The sequence below is a fragment of the Bos mutus genome, chromosome 5 (genome assembly GCF_027580195.1).
Source record: "Bos mutus isolate GX-2022 chromosome 5, NWIPB_WYAK_1.1, whole genome shotgun sequence".
Classification (NCBI taxonomy): Eukaryota; Metazoa; Chordata; class Mammalia; order Artiodactyla; family Bovidae; genus Bos; species Bos mutus.
The window spans coordinates 80,758,711-80,780,228 of record NC_091621.1 but is presented as its reverse complement, the minus strand read 5'-3'; the positions used below and the strand labels follow the sequence as shown (position 1 = coordinate 80,780,228).

General features: G+C 39.1%; 1 protein-coding gene and 1 non-coding gene across 3 annotated transcripts; both read right to left on the bottom strand.

Annotated features, from left to right (window-relative positions):
- Positions 1-380: 380 nt before the first annotated feature.
- On the bottom strand, positions 381-20,836 carry STRAP (serine/threonine kinase receptor associated protein). 2 transcript variants are annotated; one of them, XM_070371151.1, is made up of 10 exons: positions 20,409-20,836; positions 19,552-19,687; positions 11,794-11,875; positions 10,910-10,982; positions 8,637-8,733; positions 7,935-8,072; positions 4,231-4,367; positions 2,105-2,254; positions 1,653-1,715; positions 381-950 (listed from the first exon to the last, which is right to left on the bottom strand). In XM_070371151.1, exons 1-10 carry the CDS (start codon positions 20,518-20,520, stop codon positions 889-891), a joined length of 1,050 nt encoding a protein of 349 aa, XP_070227252.1. In that variant the 5' UTR covers positions 20,521-20,836; the 3' UTR covers positions 381-888. The 2 variants fall into 2 exon arrangements, with proteins under 2 accessions (XP_070227252.1, XP_005907505.1); XM_005907443.2 differs by having other exon boundaries at positions 1,653-1,718; positions 20,409-20,835.
- On the bottom strand, positions 9,032-9,215 carry LOC138988040 (small nucleolar RNA SNORA23). Its single transcript, XR_011464384.1, has one exon. It is a non-coding gene; the product is annotated as a small nucleolar RNA SNORA23 (small nucleolar RNA).
- Positions 20,837-21,518: the final 682 nt, after the last annotated feature.

Sequence of the window (21,518 nt, the reverse complement as noted above, 5' to 3'; positions counted from 1 at the left end):
ACTCTACCAAAGCACATGAAGACTTCAAAAATTCAGTGCAAGTAACTGAATTTCAAAATCAGGAAACAATTTCTGTTCACTACAGATTCTTTACCTGGGTGGTCTCTTGATATGATACAGAAAAACTTTCTGGCCATTTCCATTTATAAAACTACAATCTATGGGGACTTCCCCAGGGGTCCAGTGGCTAAGACTCCACACTCCCAATGCAGGGGGCCCGGGTTCAATCCCCGGTCAGGAAACTAGATCCCACGTGCTACAACTAGGAGCCTGCATTTGCAACTGAAAAAATGATCCCAAGTGCCACAGCCAAGACCTGGCACAGCCAAAACATCCCAACTACTCAAATTTATCAACTTCCCCAAGAAACACACACAGCATTGTTTTAGAGCCATTTTATTGAGACAACTAAAAACAATTAGATGTTCAGAAGCAGTGTACAATAAAAGAGAAATCAAACTGTTACTTTATCATGTATTCCCTCTTCTTTATAACTAAAGCAAAAAAAAAAAAAAACCAGCTTTCTGCTTTTAAGGGAAAAGTCAGAAAAATAGGCCAATATATTTTCCCTCTTCATAATAACATAAACAGCTACAAGAAATCTAATTGTAATAAGAGAAATTGGATGTTGGCTTACACATATTCATTAAAAAGACAACAGATCATCACATTATAAGAGCATAACTCCACCTGCTTTTAGCGGATACTCTTGTGTTCTCATTCATAGGTATCACCAAGTAGGTTAGTTCCAGCACTGGAGCTAATTCATATTCCTCATTATTTACTGCTCATGTTGCTGTAAGCAGAGAGTAACTCTGAAGGCTGACGCTTTTCTCCGCTTGTTTTAGTCCATTAAGTTGTGTACTGTCTGTGGCATTTGCCTGATGCTCAGGCCTTAACTTCAGGAGTTGAACTATAGATGGAATCTGAATTCTCTGAAGCAATTTCTTCTACAATTCAAAAACAGGAAGTCACATTAGTCGACTTAAGGAAGGGAAGAAGCCACTCTATATTTCTGTGAGTTAAGGAATAAATGAAAAAGTTTTTCAAGTGTGCTGGTGAGGGGAAGCAAAAGAGAACAGTGCACAAGCCACGAACGATGAACCCAGGCCACTAAGAAGCAGTGAGGAAAGACTTGACCATTTCCCAGCAAGCTCTTCTACTCCAGGGGGGCTCTCGTTTGGGCTACATTTTCAGTGACTTCAACTGTCTAGTAGACACTGAATTAAAGTCAGATTTTTGAAGATCTGGCTCCCTTTTATTGATTTGAATTTCAATCAATATTATATTTGATCAGGGCACATTATAATTTATAATTCTATATTTGGGAAAGAGCACTTGGTGCTTAACAAGTGTTAAGTAAAAATTACAACTACAACAGTCTATTTTAGCATCTGCCTCCTAAGTCAAACTCTAAGATCTTTAAGAGTAACCATATCAGTCATCTCCATGACACATCTCCGTGGCTAGTACCATGCAGTAAGTATTTAAAATGATTTATCTTTTATGTATTTATATGTATATATAAATATACATATATTTAAACTTCCTATAAGTATACGCTTACATTAAATACATTTTGTCAATGAGTTAACTAATACCTCAATTTTCCATCCTCCAGGACCCTATAGAAGTTAAATGTTAGTATTTACCTAGCTCCTCTTCCGCTGTCTCTGGAAAATTGATCTTGGGCTTTGCCAGCTCACCACTATCTTCTTCTATGAAAAGAAAAGCAATGATGAGTACATGAATTACAATGTCATGAGCAAGTTCTAGTATTTTAACAACTAAGAAGAGTACACCAAGACTATGGCAAGCAATAAACTACAAAACACCTTTTTTAATAACTGTAATTCTAAAATAGTATATCTTTCAGATTCAGACTTTTAGACCCAAACTATAACTACTTGGGATCAATAACAATATTTTTATTAAAAACATGTCTAAATGTAGTAGTAAGGATCAATAAGTAGTATTATTCAGAGATTAATGGATGATTTATTCATCAGGCTACTCTTTGCCTAAACCTTATTCTAAAGAAGACAGAAACAGAGACAGAATCAATAATGAAAAATGATACAAAATTATGAATAAAAATTCTTACCAGGAAGCACACATTTCCAAAGGCCATATGTTTTTCCAACCACAGTTTGCCACAGTCTCAATGTTCCATCTTCAGAACCACTGGCATAGAGTTCTCCATCAGGACTAAACCTCACACAGTGAATAGGACCAAAGTGTCCTTTGTAGGATTCTGAGAAAGAGAAGGGGTATTAGATAATTTAATACTTAAACAGGACATTAAGTATTGATACACTAGAGAAGATGTGCAATTCCTGAGGGCAAAGTCAAAGAACTATACCGAATTAAAACTAAAGTGATTCTCATCATAAACAAAACAAAAAAACAAGACTTCATGTTCCAATAAAGATAAAGGAGACTTCCATGATGGTCCAGTGCTTAAGAATCCTGCCTGCGAAAAGCAGAGGATATGAGTTTGATGCCTGGTCTGGGAAGATTCCACATGCAGCAGGGCACCTAAGCTGTGTGTCTCAATTACTGAGCCAAAGCCCTAGGGCCCACAAGCCACAACTACTGAGATTGTATTCTGTAAGGAGAGAGATCAGTATGAGAAGCCCAAGCACCACAACCAGAGAAGAGCCCCTGCTTGTCACAACTAGATGAAAAGGCTGCACACAGCACAGCCAAAAACAATACATTTTAAACAGACATCTAGAAATCTCTTTTAAAATAAACCAAAAAAAAAGATAAAGAAAGGGAGGTAAATGACACCCCACCTTCAAGTCTACGGAAAGCAAGTCTAAAGTTTATCAATTCAATCCCCATTTTCAAATCCTAAACTCACTATTTACCAGGGAAGCAATTCTTACTATGACTACAGAGAACCACCAGATGGAGCTCTTTTACACACTCTGCCTCTCATACTCTCCTATCACAGACTATGAAGATAAAGGATCAATACCTATCCTATATAGAGTTTAATGAGAAAATGTACACATTAGTAGTGGTGTTATTCTGTTTAAGGCATATCCTTATTTCCGAACTTTTTTCACTTACTTTCTAATGCCTCATCACCTTACCAGTTTTCGAAACTGTTTATTAGACCAATGTTCTTATTCCGGAGAAGGCAATGGCACCCCAATCCAGTACTCTTGCCTGGAAAATCCCATGGACAGAGGAGCCTGGTGGGCTGCAGTCTGTGGGGTCGCTAAAAGTCGGACACGACTGAACTACTTCACTTTCACTTTTCACTTTCATGCATTGGAGAAGGAAATGGCAACCCACTCCAGTGTTTTTGCCTGGAGAATCCCAGGGACGGGGCAGCCTGGTAGGCTGCCATCTATGGGGTCGCACAGAGTCGGACACGACTGAAGTCACTTAGCAGCAGTGGCAGCAGTTCTTATTCTGTCTCCATGTCCTCTCAATTCAAAGACATTCATGCACTAGCTTCTCTCAGGGAATACCATAACTGTGTTACCATGAATATAAAAAATTATCATAAGAGTAGAAAGAATTTGAGATTTTGAAATAAGAATGTCTGCGTCCAAGGTTCTATATTCACGAATTGCAACCTCAGATACCAGCAAATAATTTACTTTCTCTTCTTCAGAAAATAAAACATGTGGCCAAACATCTAAAACTTGAAAAGTGACATTAAATAAAAACAATGGGAAAGAATCTCTATTTAAGTCACTTAATATTCAACCAGTAAATTATGAACACTGAACAATTAAAATAGATTCTATTTAGTGTATTCACTGAGGTTATATTTACCCAACACAATCCATCAGTTTTCCCAAAGAAACAAAACAAAATTGTGTTTTATTCTCTGTGTACAATTCTAACAAGCTTAAGTTCATTATAAAGCAGGATAGCTAGAAACCAAGTGAATGAAGTGCAGTGCAGTGCAGTGAGTCGTGTCCGACTCTTTTCGACCCCTCTTTACCACTCTCCTCCATCCGTGGGATTTTCCAGGCAAGAGTACTGGAGTGGGTTGCCATTTCCTTCTCCAGAGGATCTTCCCAACCCAGGGATAGAACCCAACTCTCCTGCATTATACGCAGACGCTTTACCAACTGAGCCACAAGGGAAGTCCTAGAAACCAAGTAGGAGCTAAAAAACATTGGCTAACTAAGGTGTTAATCACTGAAACCTAACCTTTGATCAAGGTACCTATATAATCTTATGAAAAAAAAAAAGACAACTTACCTAATTCTTCTCCACTATTATAATCATACTTATAAAGTTTAAAATCTTCACCACCTGCAACAACAAATTCTTTCTCAGGATGAAGAGATGCAGAATTGATGGTTGCAGGAGCTTCAAAGGATTTAATTGGGTCCAAACTAGAAAAAAAATTAAACAACATTTATAAGTGTTGAATATTTCATAAATAATATGAGGAAATGTTACATTTAAAATGTTCCTAAATTCTAAAACTTAAGGAATAATACAATATCCAGTTATTCAAACGTACTGACATATGTGAGGGGGACAGAGGAGCGTGGCAGGCTACAGTCCACAGGGTCGAAAAGAGTCAGACACGACGCAGTGACTGAACAACAAAGTGCTGCTAAAAAAACAAACCCCTCTAGGTGTGGAAATAAGGGAACGCTTATACACTGTTGGTGGGAATGTAAGTTGGTAAAGCCATTATGAAAAATAGTATGGAGGTTCCTCAAAAAGCTAAAAATACAGTTGCCATTATGATCCAGCAATCCCACTCCTGGGCATGTATCCACACAAAACTATAATTCAAAAAGATACAGGCATCCCTATGTTCATAGCATCACTGTTTACAACAGCCAAGACTTGGAAACTAAATGGTCACCGATGGACGGATAATGAAGATGTGGTACATACATACAAAATACTACTCAACCATAAAAATGAATAATGTCACTTGCAGCAACACAGGTGGAACTTATACTAAGTGAAGTAAGTCAGAAAAAGACAAATGTCATAAGACGTCACAAATGTGGAACTTAAAATATGACACAAACGAACTTATCTACAGAACAGACCCACAGGCAGAATGGACTCATGGTTGCCAAGGGATGGGGTAGGGGTACAGTGGGAGTCTGGAGTCGGCAGATGCAAATCATTATACAGAGAATGGGTGAACTAGGCCCTACTGTACAGCAGAGAGAAATATACTCAATATCCTGTGATAAATCTTTAATGGAAAAGAATATAAAAAAGAATGTATATGTATGACTGAATCACTTTGCTGTAAAGTAGAAATTAAGTCTTATAAGTCAACTATAATTTTTAAAAGAGGAAAAACAACAAACAAAAACACATCTAAATAATATTAGGGGGAAAAAAAAACAAAACAGAAGCCTACTATGCCCAAGCGAAATTCACACCCAAAATACACAGCCCCTTCCATAGAGGGATATCCATTTTGTGCAGTGAATGCCTTCCTGGAAATGATTAGGTTGGTTAATGAAAACAGTATGGCTAATGTACTAGGATTTTTACTTTGAAAAAAAAAAAAAAATTTAACTCTGCATTATTTAATTTTTCCAGGACAAACATACTTGGTAAATAGAAGAAGTTTTTACAGCAAGTAATTAACTAATATAAAGGATTATTTGTATACTATTTTCAGCTGCTGAGAACTTTTAACTTTCTGCAAAGGAAAAAGCTTTAATGCTGTGAAATATAAAACTGCTCAAAATGACTCAGTTTTTAATTATCAGGCTATAAGATAATAACTAAATCTGAGACTATAGCTACGTAATAAAAATCAATGCGTTAACAGCAACTTCCCCTGAACATCAATGAGTTTGGGCATCAGCTCTTTTCCAGTCTAACCCTAAAAACCCTGAAAGGCTTCCAACACAAAACATTAGAGCATTTCAACTCGGAAATGCTGCCATCCTACTCCCATCATCACACACTACAAAGCATGAAAATCAAAGTCATGACTTACACAGATCACTGAATAACAACTTTCTGGCTTAAATGGCAGAATATTTAATAGGCCAGCAAACCTCCACCACCACCACTTCAGGCAAGGTTCTACAGCAGGGCTGCACGCTGCCCAAGTCCAGAAGCAACCAATGAACTCAGCTGCACAATTTAATGGTTTTGGGCAATAACATTCCATTATCAATTCACTGTGTGTGTGTGTGTGTGTGTGTGTGTGTGTGTGAACTCTCTAGCATTCTTAATTGCTCATCTCCATCTTGATTGCCTTCTCATTTCTTCAGCTGTTCAGTGAAGCTCAGCTCTGCAAGTGGCCCTTTACAGAGAAAAGGTCAGGACTGCTGGTCAGAATATAATGTGGTACATTCTTTATGGAAATCAAATATGTGGTATGTACACTAAGAACTTTAAACACATGCCTACCCTCTGTTTTGTTTATTTAAACTAGTTTTTTCAGGGGTTCCGTTTTTACTCCTCAATAGATTTTCTGTATTTCTCACATGCTTCTTCACCCATCAGTTCATTTAATTCTGAAGAGTTACTCAGTGTGGCCATCATCTTCATAACAAGATCTGTTGACAAGTCCTGGCTTTTCTGCAAGAGCTTCACTAATTTCACTTACTTCTCCTGAGAGAGGAGAACAGAGCTCACTAGTAGTTTTCACACTTTCCAAAGCACCTGCTCATCTTGTCTGTTCAACCTTGTTCCAACTTCAGGCAGACTAAACATCTCCCAAAGATTCCTGTGAAAAATTGTTGATCCCAACTATTCCAACACCATCTTCTGTTGTTATCCCCTCATGTTCCTCTGTGATTTTACCCACCCGAGAGAGGTGCAGTATGTGGGAAGCACTTGTCCAGGGCCAGGATGGGCAGGCAGGGGAAGGTGACAAAGCTGCACACAGGCTGCAGACTGCGCCAGCCGTGACACTCCTGACCTCTGAACTGGTAACTCTACTGACAGGATTCTCTTGTGAAGAAACATGCAAGAGATGTGATCATAAATCTCACTGCACAGTTAAAACAGGGGAACTAATGTGTGACATGGTAGACTCTATAATGCCTCCCTGGTGGTTCAGATGGTAAAGAATCTGACTGCAATGCGGGAGACCTACGTTCGATTCCTGGGCTGGGAAGATCCCCTGGAGAATGGAACAGCTACCCACTCCAGTATTCTGGCTTGGAGAATTCCAAGGACTGTATAGTCCACAGGGTTGCAAAGAGTCTGACACGACTGAGTGACTTTCACTCACTCACTCAGACTCTATAATAATACACCTAGTAAAAATGTTTCCAAAGAATTTTAATGGCTAAGAGGATCTTAGAATAAAAAAATGAAAATTATACTTATTAGGATCCTAGTAACTAAAGAAAAAAACACATACAAACACATACTCCCCCCAAAGAAAAAAAGACTAGCAAAAAACACAGCTACCAGTAACTTTCTGGTTCTATGGCTATAGGATTATACCCAAGTTTTTTAAAATTTTATTTTCTAAATTTCCAACGTAAGCATTTAATATATTTATAATCATAAAAATTAAGTCTACTTTTAAAGAATTCATTAAATCTATGCCCTATTTGGAAACAAAAAGAAAAATCACTAATTTTTCTGTAATTTTAAAGTGAAATGGCAGAATCAAGATTACAGAGGTTTTAGAGTAATGAATAATATAAATTATAGCATCAATCTAGGGATCTTTAAAGAAAAATATACATTAAAAATTGTTAAATTTTACCAATAAATGTCCCAAACACCTGGAAATTAATTTGATTAATTCTTCTGATTAAAGTCTACCAAATTTTCAAAAAACTCACTATTATTAGGTATGGAAACAATCTTCCTCCATATTATGTCACATAGGCCAAGATTTGCCTTTAAAAGCATTAAATACCTTAGTACACGCCTTGCAAATGTTAAGTACACTAAACTGCCCCTTTGTTACCAGAAAAGAAAATGAAGATACTCCTCAGACATACCTTACTGCACTATGAAAAGCAATAGATCGTCCATAAGTTATTACCAAAATCTCTCCCTCAGGAATGTATTCCATACTGCTAACGGACATATTAAAATTTAGAGATTTCACTTCCGTCATAGTAGCATGATCCCAAAGGCTGCATAAAAAAGAAAAGAAGGTGGTATTTACTCACTTAAGAAAAATACTTACAGCTTAAATTACAACTGCAGATTAACCAATGAAAAAATAACCACAACTGTAGTAAAACAACCTCCATTCCAACTCACAAATTACAGATGATACTGAGAAATGTGGCTTTGGCATAAAACATCAAATTATTTGGTATCTTGTTGGTAAAGTCAAAACTAATACTTTAAATATACCTCCCAAATGCTTATGCTATTAAGATACATCTCCTAATCTAATCAATTTCAACACTGCTTTAAATAATGGTTCTTACACTCTAACACCCTATGGCCAGCCAGTCCACTCACCCAGGTTAAGAGCACCTGCTTATAAAGATGTCAACAGTTTTAATTAAGTCTTGTGAATCCCACTCTATGTTTATAACAGACAGCTCCAAAAAAATGTGACCCAGATGCAGCCACAGTTGTAATGTTCAGACACAATTCTTCCTACATGATAGTTATAGGAAACTTAACTATAAGCTCCAAGGTCAAACATGTTTTCAACTTTAAATTATTAAAGAAAAATTACTCACCGAACAGTTTTATCATCCGCTGAAAGGATCTGTTTATCCTCACTGCACCACAAAGCCTTTTTAATACCAGAGGTGTGACCACTGATTTCCTTAGGTTCTTCAGATAAAACAATTTAAAATACAATTGTTAATACACTTGCTACGTCTGGGCAAAAGCAGATGTTGCAGGCAATACCATTCAACACAACTTTAACTTTGGGCAAACCACTTAACCTTTTGAAGGCTACATTTCTTCACTGGTAAACTGGGATTAACAATAGTTATTACACCTCAGAGTTTAACAATCGAAACATTTAAAGTTGCTCCCCCCGCCCTGCACCATCACTTAAAAGAAAAAGTTACTACAGGTATCGTACATTAAATTCCCCGAAGGGACAATCTCTATTCCCAAAGTTTTGTGTGTGGGAATTTGGAGGCTGGCCAGTGGTGGACAGGTCCAAAGAGACAACACTAGACCAGTACTATGATCCCAACTCACTCTTCGGCTGCATGATGTTTGTGTGAATAGCAAGAACTGAATGCAAAACGCAGACAGACACTGCTACCAGACACAGATGAACACCGTGCACACGTTATAGCAGCCATCCCCTGCAGTTTCTCATCTGGTGTCTGATGGGTAAAAGCTCTTCTTTCTAATGCGAGACAGTGGAAGAGTCACTTTCAAAGGCAGCTTTGAGAAAGGGAAAAGAAGACAAAAGCTAACTGCCTGAGCTTTGAACTATCTTGCTGAGTCAGAAGGTACACTGATTTGGTGAGGTCAGAGTAGTCTGCTGTTTCTGCATAAAGTTATTAATTCCCAGGTACCAAAGGAGAATAAAGATAAATGCAGTTTGTTTCCTCACCTTAGAAATACCTTTAGAAAAGGTATCTCGAGGATAACTGCTTAACTTCCAACGTAACTTTGACTTTGTTATAAACTTCTAAAGCTTACTGACTTATGAATAAACTATGCCCACAACACAAAATTTAAGAACCCAATTAATATATAATAAATAAAACTTTTTCTCATATTTTAGTTGCTTTTAAAATATGCAGCATGTGATTAGGAAAGCACTGAAATACTGTAAAATGGAGATGATGATCTGGACTAGGGAAGAAAATGTATCTCTTATAACTTCTGTGCACTGAGAGAATTTATAGAGGAAATGTCAGATTTCACCATCCAATTATTAAAAATGTGTATACCACAAACCTTACTAACAAAATGTAAAAGCAAATGACAAATTAGAATAAATTTTAAAACCAGTAATAGAATGAACAGGTGCTTTATTAGTCCACAAAAGTAAATTAAAATGGTATTCGACAGAATTTTAACCTCATGAATTATTTTTCAAGTTCCCATTAATAAGAATTTTTCTATTAAACTGGCAGAGATAAAGCTAGTTAGTGTTTGCTAGAATAGGTTGGCTATAGGTACATTTTTATACTTCACTGGTGGCCTCTTTGGTAATATCTATTTATGGCTTCCAAGTATATCTCCTTTTTGTCCCAACAATTCTATTTCTATGTAGATATGCTACAGAAACAATTGTGGAATATTTGCAACTATAAGGATGTTTAGCCTAACACTGCTTATAATCTTGAAAATTTGTAAATAGCCCAAGTAGGCCATAATAGGAGATTGGTTAGTTCACTTATCCATAGAATGGAAAGTCATATAGTCATTAGAAAGAATGAATATAGAGTATTCAAAGACACGAAAAAATTACTACAGATTTTCAGCATTCTTCTGAATAGCTGATATACCCATGTGGTTCAAAAATCTAAGTATGTATATACATTGAGAATTCTTACCCTTCTCACCTTCTACAGATAATAACCACTCCTTCTAACCAAAAAGCAGTTAACACTGTTATGTGCCTTTTAAGACTTAGTGTCATAAGAAAAGTTTATCAGGATATATTTTTTTCTTTAAATAGTGTAAAAAAAAAAAATCCATTAAAAAAAAACTGCGTTAAAAAAAAGAAAAAAGACTGGAAAAACATGAACCAAAAACGAAAGACATTAATTAATAATACTGGATGATAAGACTTTCCTGGTGGTCCAGTGGTCAAGCTTCCAATACAGGGGGTGTGAGTTTGATCCCTGGTCAGGGGAATAAAAGACCCCACATGACGGAGGTGGGGAACGGACTGGATGGTAGATTAAAATTTAATTTTTTCTTTGTGACTACATTTTCCTAATTTGAGTATTGAACATGAATTCCTTTCATCAGGAAAAGTTATTTAAATTAAAAGAAAACAAAACCACAAATACATATGAATTAAAATTACCTGCTTCAGGTTTGTTCAAGTCATATATGCGTAACAGTTTATCCTGTCCCCCAGTTAACAAGTAATTACTATCCTGAAAACACATACAAGTAAAATGGTATTAGATTAACTACTTTAATAGTTATATCTCTTTGCAGCTTCTTCAACACTACATAAAATGCAAATAAAGCTCACAGAGATCACAAAGAGATGCACACAGATCAATTATTCCTGAGAAAATACTATAGAGCGTTTATCTTTCTCATAATTGCCAAATCCTGTAAGCTTCCCAGTTCAAATGTCACACCACCAACCACATGGCTTCTCTCAGCTGGCTCTGATCCCGCTGCCTACTGAGTAGCATGACTGTGATGATCTCAAATTTATTCTCTCCCTTCTAAGTCACTGGGAAACATTACTTGGGTTTTTCAGATGTTTGTTACTATTGTTGATATAAGAGTTCCAGGGTTCTTAAAAATCTCATAGGATCAACCAAGAAAAAATACAGTTGACTTAAACAACTCAGGGATTAAGGCACCACCCTCCACACAGTGGAAGATCCACATTATCAGTTACAGTCAGTCCTCTATATATGTGGTCCGCCCCCCACTCAGTTCCCCCATGTCCAAAGATTCAACCAACTACCGCCTGTGAAATACTGCAGAATTTACCACTGAAGAAGATTCATGTTAAGTGGACCCGTACAGTTCAAACTGTCATTCAAGAGTTAACTGTAAAGGTGTATAGTTTAATCTAAAGTCAAATCAAATGTAACCAGCATACACAAAATACACCCCCACAAAACCAAACATGAACTAAATACAAACCAATCAAATATAAAACCACAGACATATCCTATAACAACAGCAATATAACTCCCTAAAACAAATTCCACTTTCTAATACCTGCGTAAAATCCACCGTCTTGACAATGTGTTTATGAGCCAGGGTCATCAATTCATCTCCTGAGACAGCATCCCATACTTTGCTAAAAGTAAAACATAAAAAAGTAGAAGACAAACATGGTAATTTTGATAATTAGTTACCAAATGAGTTATTTGAGATGTTATATAAATGTATTATAAGCTAAAAATGATACAGCAATATAATTTTGACAATGGAAAAGATCAAATTTAAGTAAATAAGATCCATGAACCATAAATCCTTACTTTCCTTTTAGCCTGTAGCCATAATATTCTTATAACACCACCGCAAGTATTTTAACCAATTCAGTTTCTCCTTTCCAATTTTTTCGTCTATACTCTCATATACTCGAGAAATGAGATGAAAAACAATAAATACTTAGGAGAAAGAGATTACATAAAATTTTAAATCAAAACAGTAGAGAAAACAATACTCTCCCATTTCTCCCTCAGAGTTGACTTATATTTTCAAATCCTAGTCCAATTAACCTCCACACAAAGTATCAGCCTTTGATTACATAATGCTAATGTTGAAGATTTTAATTATAGGTTTTCAAATCTCTCAATTGTAGGTTTTCCAACAAACCCATCCCAACCCAAAGTATACGTGTGATTGTGTGTCTATACACACATACGTATGTATATGTATGCTGGGGGATAATGATTAAATAATAGTTCACAGAAATACTGTTAAGAAGTTCCCCCAAATAAAAAAGCTTGAACAATAAAGAAGAAGAAAAAATTCATTTTAGATCCGAAGAGGTGATTGAAAAATAAACAAGAAAACCTTCCACATGGCAAAAAGAAACTGTTATGAGGAACAAGCTATGCTTCATAATAATTATTCTAAAAATTCCATTCTAATGTAATTGACATTTATTTTTAGGAATAAAGTGAACAATGCAACAGAGAAAACAAAAGAAAAACAGAGAAGGCAAGGAGTATTTTTTCTTCACTCATTAAACATAGAATAAACGTATCAAGTATGTCACTCAAGACTCAAAAGGGAGAAAAGGGAGACAAAAGGGAGGCACAAAAGGGAGGAAAAAAAAATGATCCCAAAGTTCTTGCCTCAGTAGTGTTAGCTTTAGCTGAGGGGGAAAAAAAGAAAATATATATATATATACACACACACAAACAATATTATGTTTAAGAAATACAATTAAGGGACTTCCCTGGTGGCCCAATGGTTAAGAATCTGCCTGGCAATGCAGGGGACATGGACTCCATCCCTGGGCAGGGAATTAAGATCCCAAAAGGCGGGGAGCAACTAAGTCAGTGAGCCACAATGAAAGATACTGCACGACATAATGAAGGTCCGGAGGGCCTCAACTAGGACCCAGCCCCATGCAGTCAAATAAATAAATTTAAAAAAAAAAAAGAAAAGAAATAAAATACAAACACACATGGCTATAGAGACACAAACAAAAACCACACAATTTATGTCAGAAAGTCCAGAAAATCTAAGCATCAAAACCAGTAGCCTTAAACAGCATGCTAAAGCTGAAACTCCAGTACTTTGGCCACCTCATGCGAAGAGTTGACTCATTGGAAAAGACTCTGATGCTGGGAGGGACTGGGGCAGAAGGAGAAGGGGGACAACAGAGGATGAGATGGCTGGATGGCATCACTGACTCGATGGACGTGAGTCTGAGTGAACTCCGGGAGTTGGTGATGGACAGGGAGGCCTGGCGTGCTGCAATTCATGGGGTCGCAAAGAGTCCGACAGGACTGAGCTACTAAAGCACTGAACTGAACTGAGAAATACACCCTGGGAAAAAATGGAAACATTGTAGAGAAGTGTAACAGTATGTTCAGAGAAACAATGTCAACTGTGAGTGGTATTGCTACTAAACTCTCAAATACTAATTTCTCTTTGCAAAGGAAACCTATTCCACCCTTTCCCATTTCCAATTCAACTCTCTGGTCAAACCCTACTTTCCCAACCTCATTTTGCATTATTTCTCTGAGTCTAGTCACATCAGATTATAAACAATCCCTCAAACAAGCCATGGCTCCTCTGTCTTTGCTCATAGTGTTCTACTTAGTCTGTATTTTTATAATCTTAGGGTTCCCTGGTGGTTCAGTGGTAATGAAGCCACTTGCCAATGCAGGAGACGAGGGTTCAATCCCTGGGTCAGAAAGGCCCTCCTTGGAGAAGGAAATAGCAACCACTCCAGTATTCTTGCCTGGGAAATCCCATGGACAAAGGGATTGCAACAAGAATTGGACACAACTTAGCAACTAAGCAACAACAAACTTTACATTCTCAGCTATCATAGTTCTACTCATCCTCAGGGTTCATCACTAATGCTATTTTTTTCACTAAACCTTCTGTTTTTCTCACTTCCATCAACCATTCCTTTCTGTTCTTCCACAGAACTCAGCTTATACTGTTTAATTTTACTTTACTTTTAGTTTTGTCCACGTTTACTCTTAATCACAGGGAAATCAGTGATAAGAGTTCACATAGATTAGACTGCTATAATAACAGAAGGCATCAAAGAGCTTCCGAGGTGGCTCAGATGGTACAGAATCCACCTGCAATGCAGGAGACCTAGGTTCAATCCCTGGGTCGGGAAGATCTCCTGGAGAAGGGTCTGGTAAACCACTCCAGTATTCTTGCCTGGAGAATCCCCATGGACAGAGGAATCTGGCAGGCTATAGTCCATGGGGTTGCAAAGAGTTGGACACGACTGAACGAATAAGCACATCAAAAGTGAAGAAAATATCAAATGTATTTGAAATCTCTATCCTATTCACATACTCTCGAGTCTCAAAGAAACTGGGCGTTGTCCTTAGAGATATTAATTTCAAGGATATTCAATCATCTTCACCAAACTCCCCAAAATCTAATTATTCTGCTTAGATCATGTCCATTCATTGTACCAGAAGCAAGAACTGGAGCGACTGCACTAGTACCATCCAGAGGGCCAATATATCTACACTCGCGTTCCTCCCACCTAGATACACAAGTAAAATCGAGTGCCACCCTCTCCAATAGAGCATGTTCTAGTCACTTGTACTAACTTTGGCACATTTCCATTATTCCCAATAATAGTCCTAAAAACAGCTTAGAATTCTAAAAGAAATCTGGAATAACCTAAACTCCGGGCAAGAAACTGGTTATTAACTAGCTCGCTACAGGGATCAAATCAAAGCAAGGGAAAGGACATCCTCCACAGAGCTCCCCTGAGAGAAATGGCAGGAAGGGTCCATAAAGGAAGATGGTTAATGAAACATCATTAACAATACCCTCTCAACAGCTAATCCTGTAGCATTCATTTCTGTACAACTCAAGATGTACCTGCCATCTCCCTAAACTAGTGATACCTCTTATGTCCCCAGTTTTTTGCATATGATCAATGCTGTCTGTTCAATACTTTTCATATTCTGAGAAAGGACTTAGCAGTCTCAAAAAAGGGGCTGCTTAACATACTTCTTTAAGGCCTTAACAAAAAATTAAGCTATTTCGGGAAAATGACTGCCTGTCTTAACAGGACAGCCAAGCCATCAAAAAGGAGACACGAGCACCTTCGATTTATTGAGAACCTTATTCAGAGAAAAATTAGCTCTTCCTATTGGCTTTTTACAAGAGGGAAAAAAAAAGGGGGGATAAGGAGATGTGGTGGTAACATTAGCTCTATGAATTAAAAGACGAATTAAAAGATATAAAGAGAATGGCGTTTCAGGGATAGTTTCAGCTGACTTGCCTGCCCAAATTACCTCAAGATAACACTCCAAACCGACTCACGGACCAGCCCTGCTGAATATACTTTGTCTATAAGAAAAATGGACAAAATTCTCCTTTAGATAATCATGACACCTAAAATTACACTAAGGAGCTCTTCTTTATTGGGTCAAGTTCCATAATAGCAGAGCCCACATACGTCATTAAACGAGAATACAAAGAAAGGATGCACACATCCCCACACTTCACAGACAGACACACAGCAAACGAGGGTCAAGTCTCAGTTCCCACTAACCAAGCATCTGCTATGCAACAGACACAAGGCTATATTCAGGCATGCAAGTGGAAAAAAATCGCTGATTTGCCCCCAAACCACGCTTGGCTTACATTCATTTGACAAATAAGAAACAAGAGGTTTAAGGAACATCTCATGATCAAACTGAAAATACAAAGTATGGCTAGCACATGAACTGAGGCCTTGTTGTTATTTAGTTGCTAAGCTGTGTCTGACTCTTTTGCAACCCCATGGACTATAACCCACCAGGATCCTCTGTCCATGGGATTTCCCAGGCAAGAATACTGGAGTGGGTAGCCATCTCCTTCTCCAGGGGATCTTCCTGACTCTGGGATGGAACCTACGTCTCCTGCATTGGCAGGCAGGTTCCACTAAGTCACCAGGGAAGCCTGAACTCAGGCCTGCTTAATGCAAATGCTTACATCTTTCCCACTACATCATGGCATCTGAAAGCCTGAACTGAGAGGGAAAAAACCCAAAAGTATTCCCTCCTGCTACTTAGATCTACTAGAACTTCCTTGCATGAAACCCAAAGATTTCTTGGCTTTAGCCACAGATGTTCCAAAAGAACACATGATTTTGGTCTATTGGGGTGGTAGCTATCAGTGTTACCTTACACGTTAACATTTACATGTGTACTAGATTTCAGGTAATATTCTAAATATAAACGTATCAACTCATTTAATATTCACAACGAATGAAAGTTGATCAGTTGTGTCCGACTCTTTGTGACCCCATGGACTACACATTCCATGAAATTCTCCAGGCCAGAATACTTGAGTGAGTAGTCTTTCCCTTCTCCAGGGGATCTTCCCAATGCAGGGACTGAACCCAGGTCTCCCACATTGCGGGCAGATTCTTTACCAGCTGAGCCACAAGGGAAGCCATTCACAACAAGAGGTAGGCACTATTGCTATTCTCACTTTTATAGATGATGAAACTGTGAAAAAGAGAGGTTAAATAAAGTTCGCAAGATCACAGAGCTATTAAAGGATAGAGCCAGGGTTCAAACACAATCTGGCCCCAGCATTCATGATTTTAATAAACCCGTGTAAACACAGACACTAAGACCTGAAATGTTAAGAAAGCCCCAAAACAACACTGAATACCTATACAGAGAAACGTCCTCAAAACCATGACTTGGGTTATTAATGCTGTTAGTGACCTAAAAACAAAGATAACTGTGCCTCTAGCAGCAAGATAAAATCCTGACTACTCTTTTCAGAACTCTGTTAAATATTTAAAGTGCCGTATTTTTCACACCTTTTTCTCTCTCCATTTCAGAGTAATTATCACATGAGCAGTAATTTCTGTCTAATGCATTTCGTTTTTTTTCCCTGGCATTAAAATTTGTCAAATGTACGTCAGGTCTTCACAGATTTTACAGAGATGGGTATCATTACTAACAAGCTTCTGTTCAAGTCTCAGATCAGAGCAAGACTGTCCATCAGGCAAGAGAAGACAGAGCATTTTGCTCATATTATTAGCACTCATGTTTGAGCCAGATAACACAGAACTGAGATGAACAGAAATGAATCTCTCCAGAAAAGCAATTTAAAAGATCGTCTATTTTAACGCTAATGTCTGTAGTGTCTAAGATCTTGTTACATTTTACCTAATCAAATTTAAAATATCACTTTATTAACTATTAACTTAACAACCTGAGGACCTAGTTTCAATAATGATATTTTAAAAATCCACCTAACAAATATCTGAAATCTCCTGGAGAAGGAAATGGCAGCCCACTCCAGTATTCTTGTTTGGAGAATTCCATGGACAGGAGAACCTGGCAGGCTACGGTCCCTAGGGTCGCAGAGTTGTTAATTCCAATTTTCTATCTCTGTTATGAAACCAATGACATTCTCTCCCAGTGACAATGTTCCTAATGGACTCAGCAAAAAATAAACTTAGGAGAAACTGAAGGAAAAAAAAAATAGGTTGAACCCACAGGAGACATAAATGTCTCAGAAACAAAACCAAGATCTGTAATTCATCCGTTCCTAGTCCTTCTGCTTCGGAAACTTCCTTAAGTTATTTGTTTGACAAAGTGCTGAACAAGCGAGGTATACAAAAAAATATAAGACATGGCCCATGGCCTCAAGAAGCAACAACACATAAGTCAATAAGTACTATAAGAGTCAGAAGTTTAACATAGCCAACAGTGTGAGCAAAAAGAGGGAATGGACACCCTCACCTTCCAGTCCTCCACAAATCTTCCTTGTATGAGAATCACTTTTACTTCCTATTTTTCACATCCCATAATTAACAAAGGAGTCTGTCACATTATAAGCATGCATGCCGACCTCTAAAGCAACATTTGACATTAAAGGATTTACATAAAACCAAGCAGTTCCTTATTTTATCAGAATTGCATAGACTCACAACAGGGCAGAGCACAAACCCTTACAATGGTTATGCATAAACCTAACAACATCTATTCTTTGAAGGCAAAGAAAAAAGTTCAAATTGACATTGTAACTTTTCTTACTGATCTCTCATCATCTCAAATTTAATCCCACATCAGCATGGGATTGTATCTCCCTGTTTATTTAAAAATTCTATTTAACAAAAAAAAAAGTATGTATTGTAAAACTCACTCCACGCCATAGAGCTCTACAAGTTTCAACAAATACATAGTCATGTATTCACCACCTCAATCAATCTGCCTTTATTTTTCATAATAAGCCTAGTATGTTTAATTTGCTTAATACAAAAGCACAACAAACACATTTATAATTGCTCCTTAGTGTAAAATTCTGTTTAAAAAAACAATTTTTAAAAACCACTTTCACTCTCAAGACTCTCAACTCTAACAGTTTACTGCATGTACAATAATCCTTGACACTGTCTTCCTTAAAACATTTAGGTGTCTGCTAAGTCACAAACATTAGGAAGTAGAGGTACCAAGGTTATATAAGATATGATACACATGAGCAGACGGGAAAGTGGGTCATTGGCAAGTCAGCTTAATAATATATTCAAAAGCCAAAAATCAGAGTAAGTAAGGTCCATTCTGGCAACAATGAGTGTAACCAGACTGTGGGGCATGGGGTGTGCAGTGCAGATGATGATGGTGAATTAGGATGGGCCAAAGTGTTAAAGAGGCAACAACTGAAATTTAACCTTTAGGCCGATGATTAAAGGCTGCACATCAGAATCACCTAGAAGAACTTCTGGCAGGGAAATGAACTGTTGTTGGGGACTTTACCGCCCACCTCCCCCCTCCACCCCCAGACCAATATGTATATGAGTATTTTAAAAGCTTCTAATAATGTACACCCAAGGTCATGGATCACTGACAAAGCACAGGTAAGACAGGAAAAGCATTAGCTAGAGAAGTGACCTGATATTTGTGTTCAGGAAGACAACTGACAGCACCAGGGAGAATGAACAGATGGGAAACGACTAGTGGTAGGGACCTGAACTAAGATGGCAGTGGCGTAAGAAATAATGGCATCAGCAGACATTCTGCTGGTGGAATCAACAAAGATGATGATAATCTAGATGCAAGGGGACAATCAACAATTTAGATTTCACCCTTACACAGAATGAAGTCATTTGAGTCTCTGTGAACAGTTTGAGAACCATTTAAGAGAAAGAAGCAAGTAGGATCAGGCCGGAATTCTGGTGAGATCAAACACGGGGTATTCCATATGGTAGTAAGAATTTCACGAGTAACCTTTAACGACGTTTTGATCATTTCAGAGCACAATCCACAGAGAACTCCGAAGGTGGCCATTTCTGGCTGCACTTACGCTGTGAAATCTGCAGCGGCTGTCGCTGCCTTGGTGGCATCTTTATTCAATGTTGCGCCCCAAACGGCACCCTTATGACCCAAAAATGTTCCAATCCAGTCTCCTGTATCTCCCTGGCGAAGCATAGGCTTACCATCTAAAAAATATTGAAGACGACATGTGACTTAGAAGTTCGGAGGACTTAAAATCTAAACATAAAACGATCATATTGAAAAACAAAGTGGAAACAGTTTTTGTTGCCTGAACTATTCTCACTCACTGGGGTCACTAAGGATCGTTCAGAAATAAATTCAATGAGGAACCCAGCTGCACATTCTCTCTGGGAAGCATCTGTAACTAGTTGAAAAGATTGACCTGCGTCAAAACAATCTAGATTTGTGTCTTATTTTGGACAAACTTTTTAATATAAATCTCAGCTTCCATCAAACATAGCTTCCACTTGAAAGATGGAAAACGGAAATGAAAAATTCCACACGAGAAAAGACTATTCAATGAGATAACAGGAATGCTAAGTCTTCGTAAAATAAGGCCTGGCCTAGTTGCTGCATTCTGCTAAATCCTTGAGAGATATTTACACTGTTTGTTGGCCGGGACGTCTAGGCAAGCGCACAGTTCAGCTTTTCCAAAAATAGCAATAAAGGTAAAACGAGAAGCCTTCGTTAGGGGCATTACTTAGGAAAGCCTCTCGGCGTCAGCTGCGGAAGCCCTAACAACTACTCCTCTCCCCATCAGCCCGCCGTGGGGCCCTAACCTCAAACGCTGCGAGAGCCGCAGTTCGTTCCGCAATGGGGATGCCAACCTCGTTCGCTTTCCGCCCGACCTCGGCCATCAGGGGCCCGACTAGCGGCCCCGCTCACCTTTGCAAGCGCTGATTAGAAAATAGCCATAAGGCGTGATGCCACTGAAGGCCAGATCTACCACAGGCCGCGTGTGGCCGGAGCAGGTGAGCGGTGTCTGCCTCATCGCCATGGCGGCTGCTAGCAGAGCGATCCCGCTGCAGAGCCGAGGGGTCGTCTAGTCTTTTCTCTCCTCTGTGGCAGCGCCTCCGGCTCTTCAAGGCCCCCGCCCCGACACTGACGCTGGGCCAGGGCACAGGAAAAGGCCAATCCGGTGGCCCCAAGGTCAGGAAGGGGTTAGGGACGGGTCAGGGAGTCCGCGACGGGCGACCGACCGCCGCCGAGGGAGGGAAAGGGAAGGAGGGAGGAGAGTAGGGGAAGGGGAGAAGCGGAGAACGGGCGGCCACGACCCGTACCGTCCACACCGGTACCGGCAGGAAGTGACGACACCAATGACGCTAAGCGTCCGCCGGAAGTGACGAAGCGGCGGGAAGGCGGATTCGCCCGGCAGAAGCTGCGTAGAGGCTCGAAGACGGCAGCGCGCAGGCCCGAGAGCACGTATGGTGAACGCTTGACGCTGGCCCCCACGCCTGTACGCACGGCTCCTGGCGGAGCTTTTGGCTCTGGTTCAAAGTCGGCGCGCGGAGCTCTGAGCTCTCACTCCAGAACAGCAGTGGCCATGAAGTTTCTGGGCAGAGTTGCCAAATGCGAAAGCAGGTACTGCTCACCTGAACCTGGCAACCTATCTGGGTTGTGCACCAAGCAGTTCAGACGGCAGGACTGTGCTGGGTGTGTGAACATCTACCTCTAGTTGTTCCCAGCGATGATCCAAACCTGCAAACAGTAGGTTTTTTTTTTCATTCCTGCTGCTGCTGAGTCGCTCAGTCGTGTCCGGCTGTGTGCGACCCAACAGACGGCAGTTTATCAGGCTCCCCCGTCCCTGGGATTCTCCAGGCAAGAACACTGGGTTGCCATTGCCTTCTCCGATGCAGGAAAGTGAAAAGTGAAAATGAAGTCGCTCAGTTGTGTCCGACTCTTAGCGACCGCATGGACTGCAGCCCCACCAGGCTCCTCCGCCCCTGGGGTTTTCTAGGCGAGAGTACTGGAGTGGGGTGTCATTGTCTTCTCCTA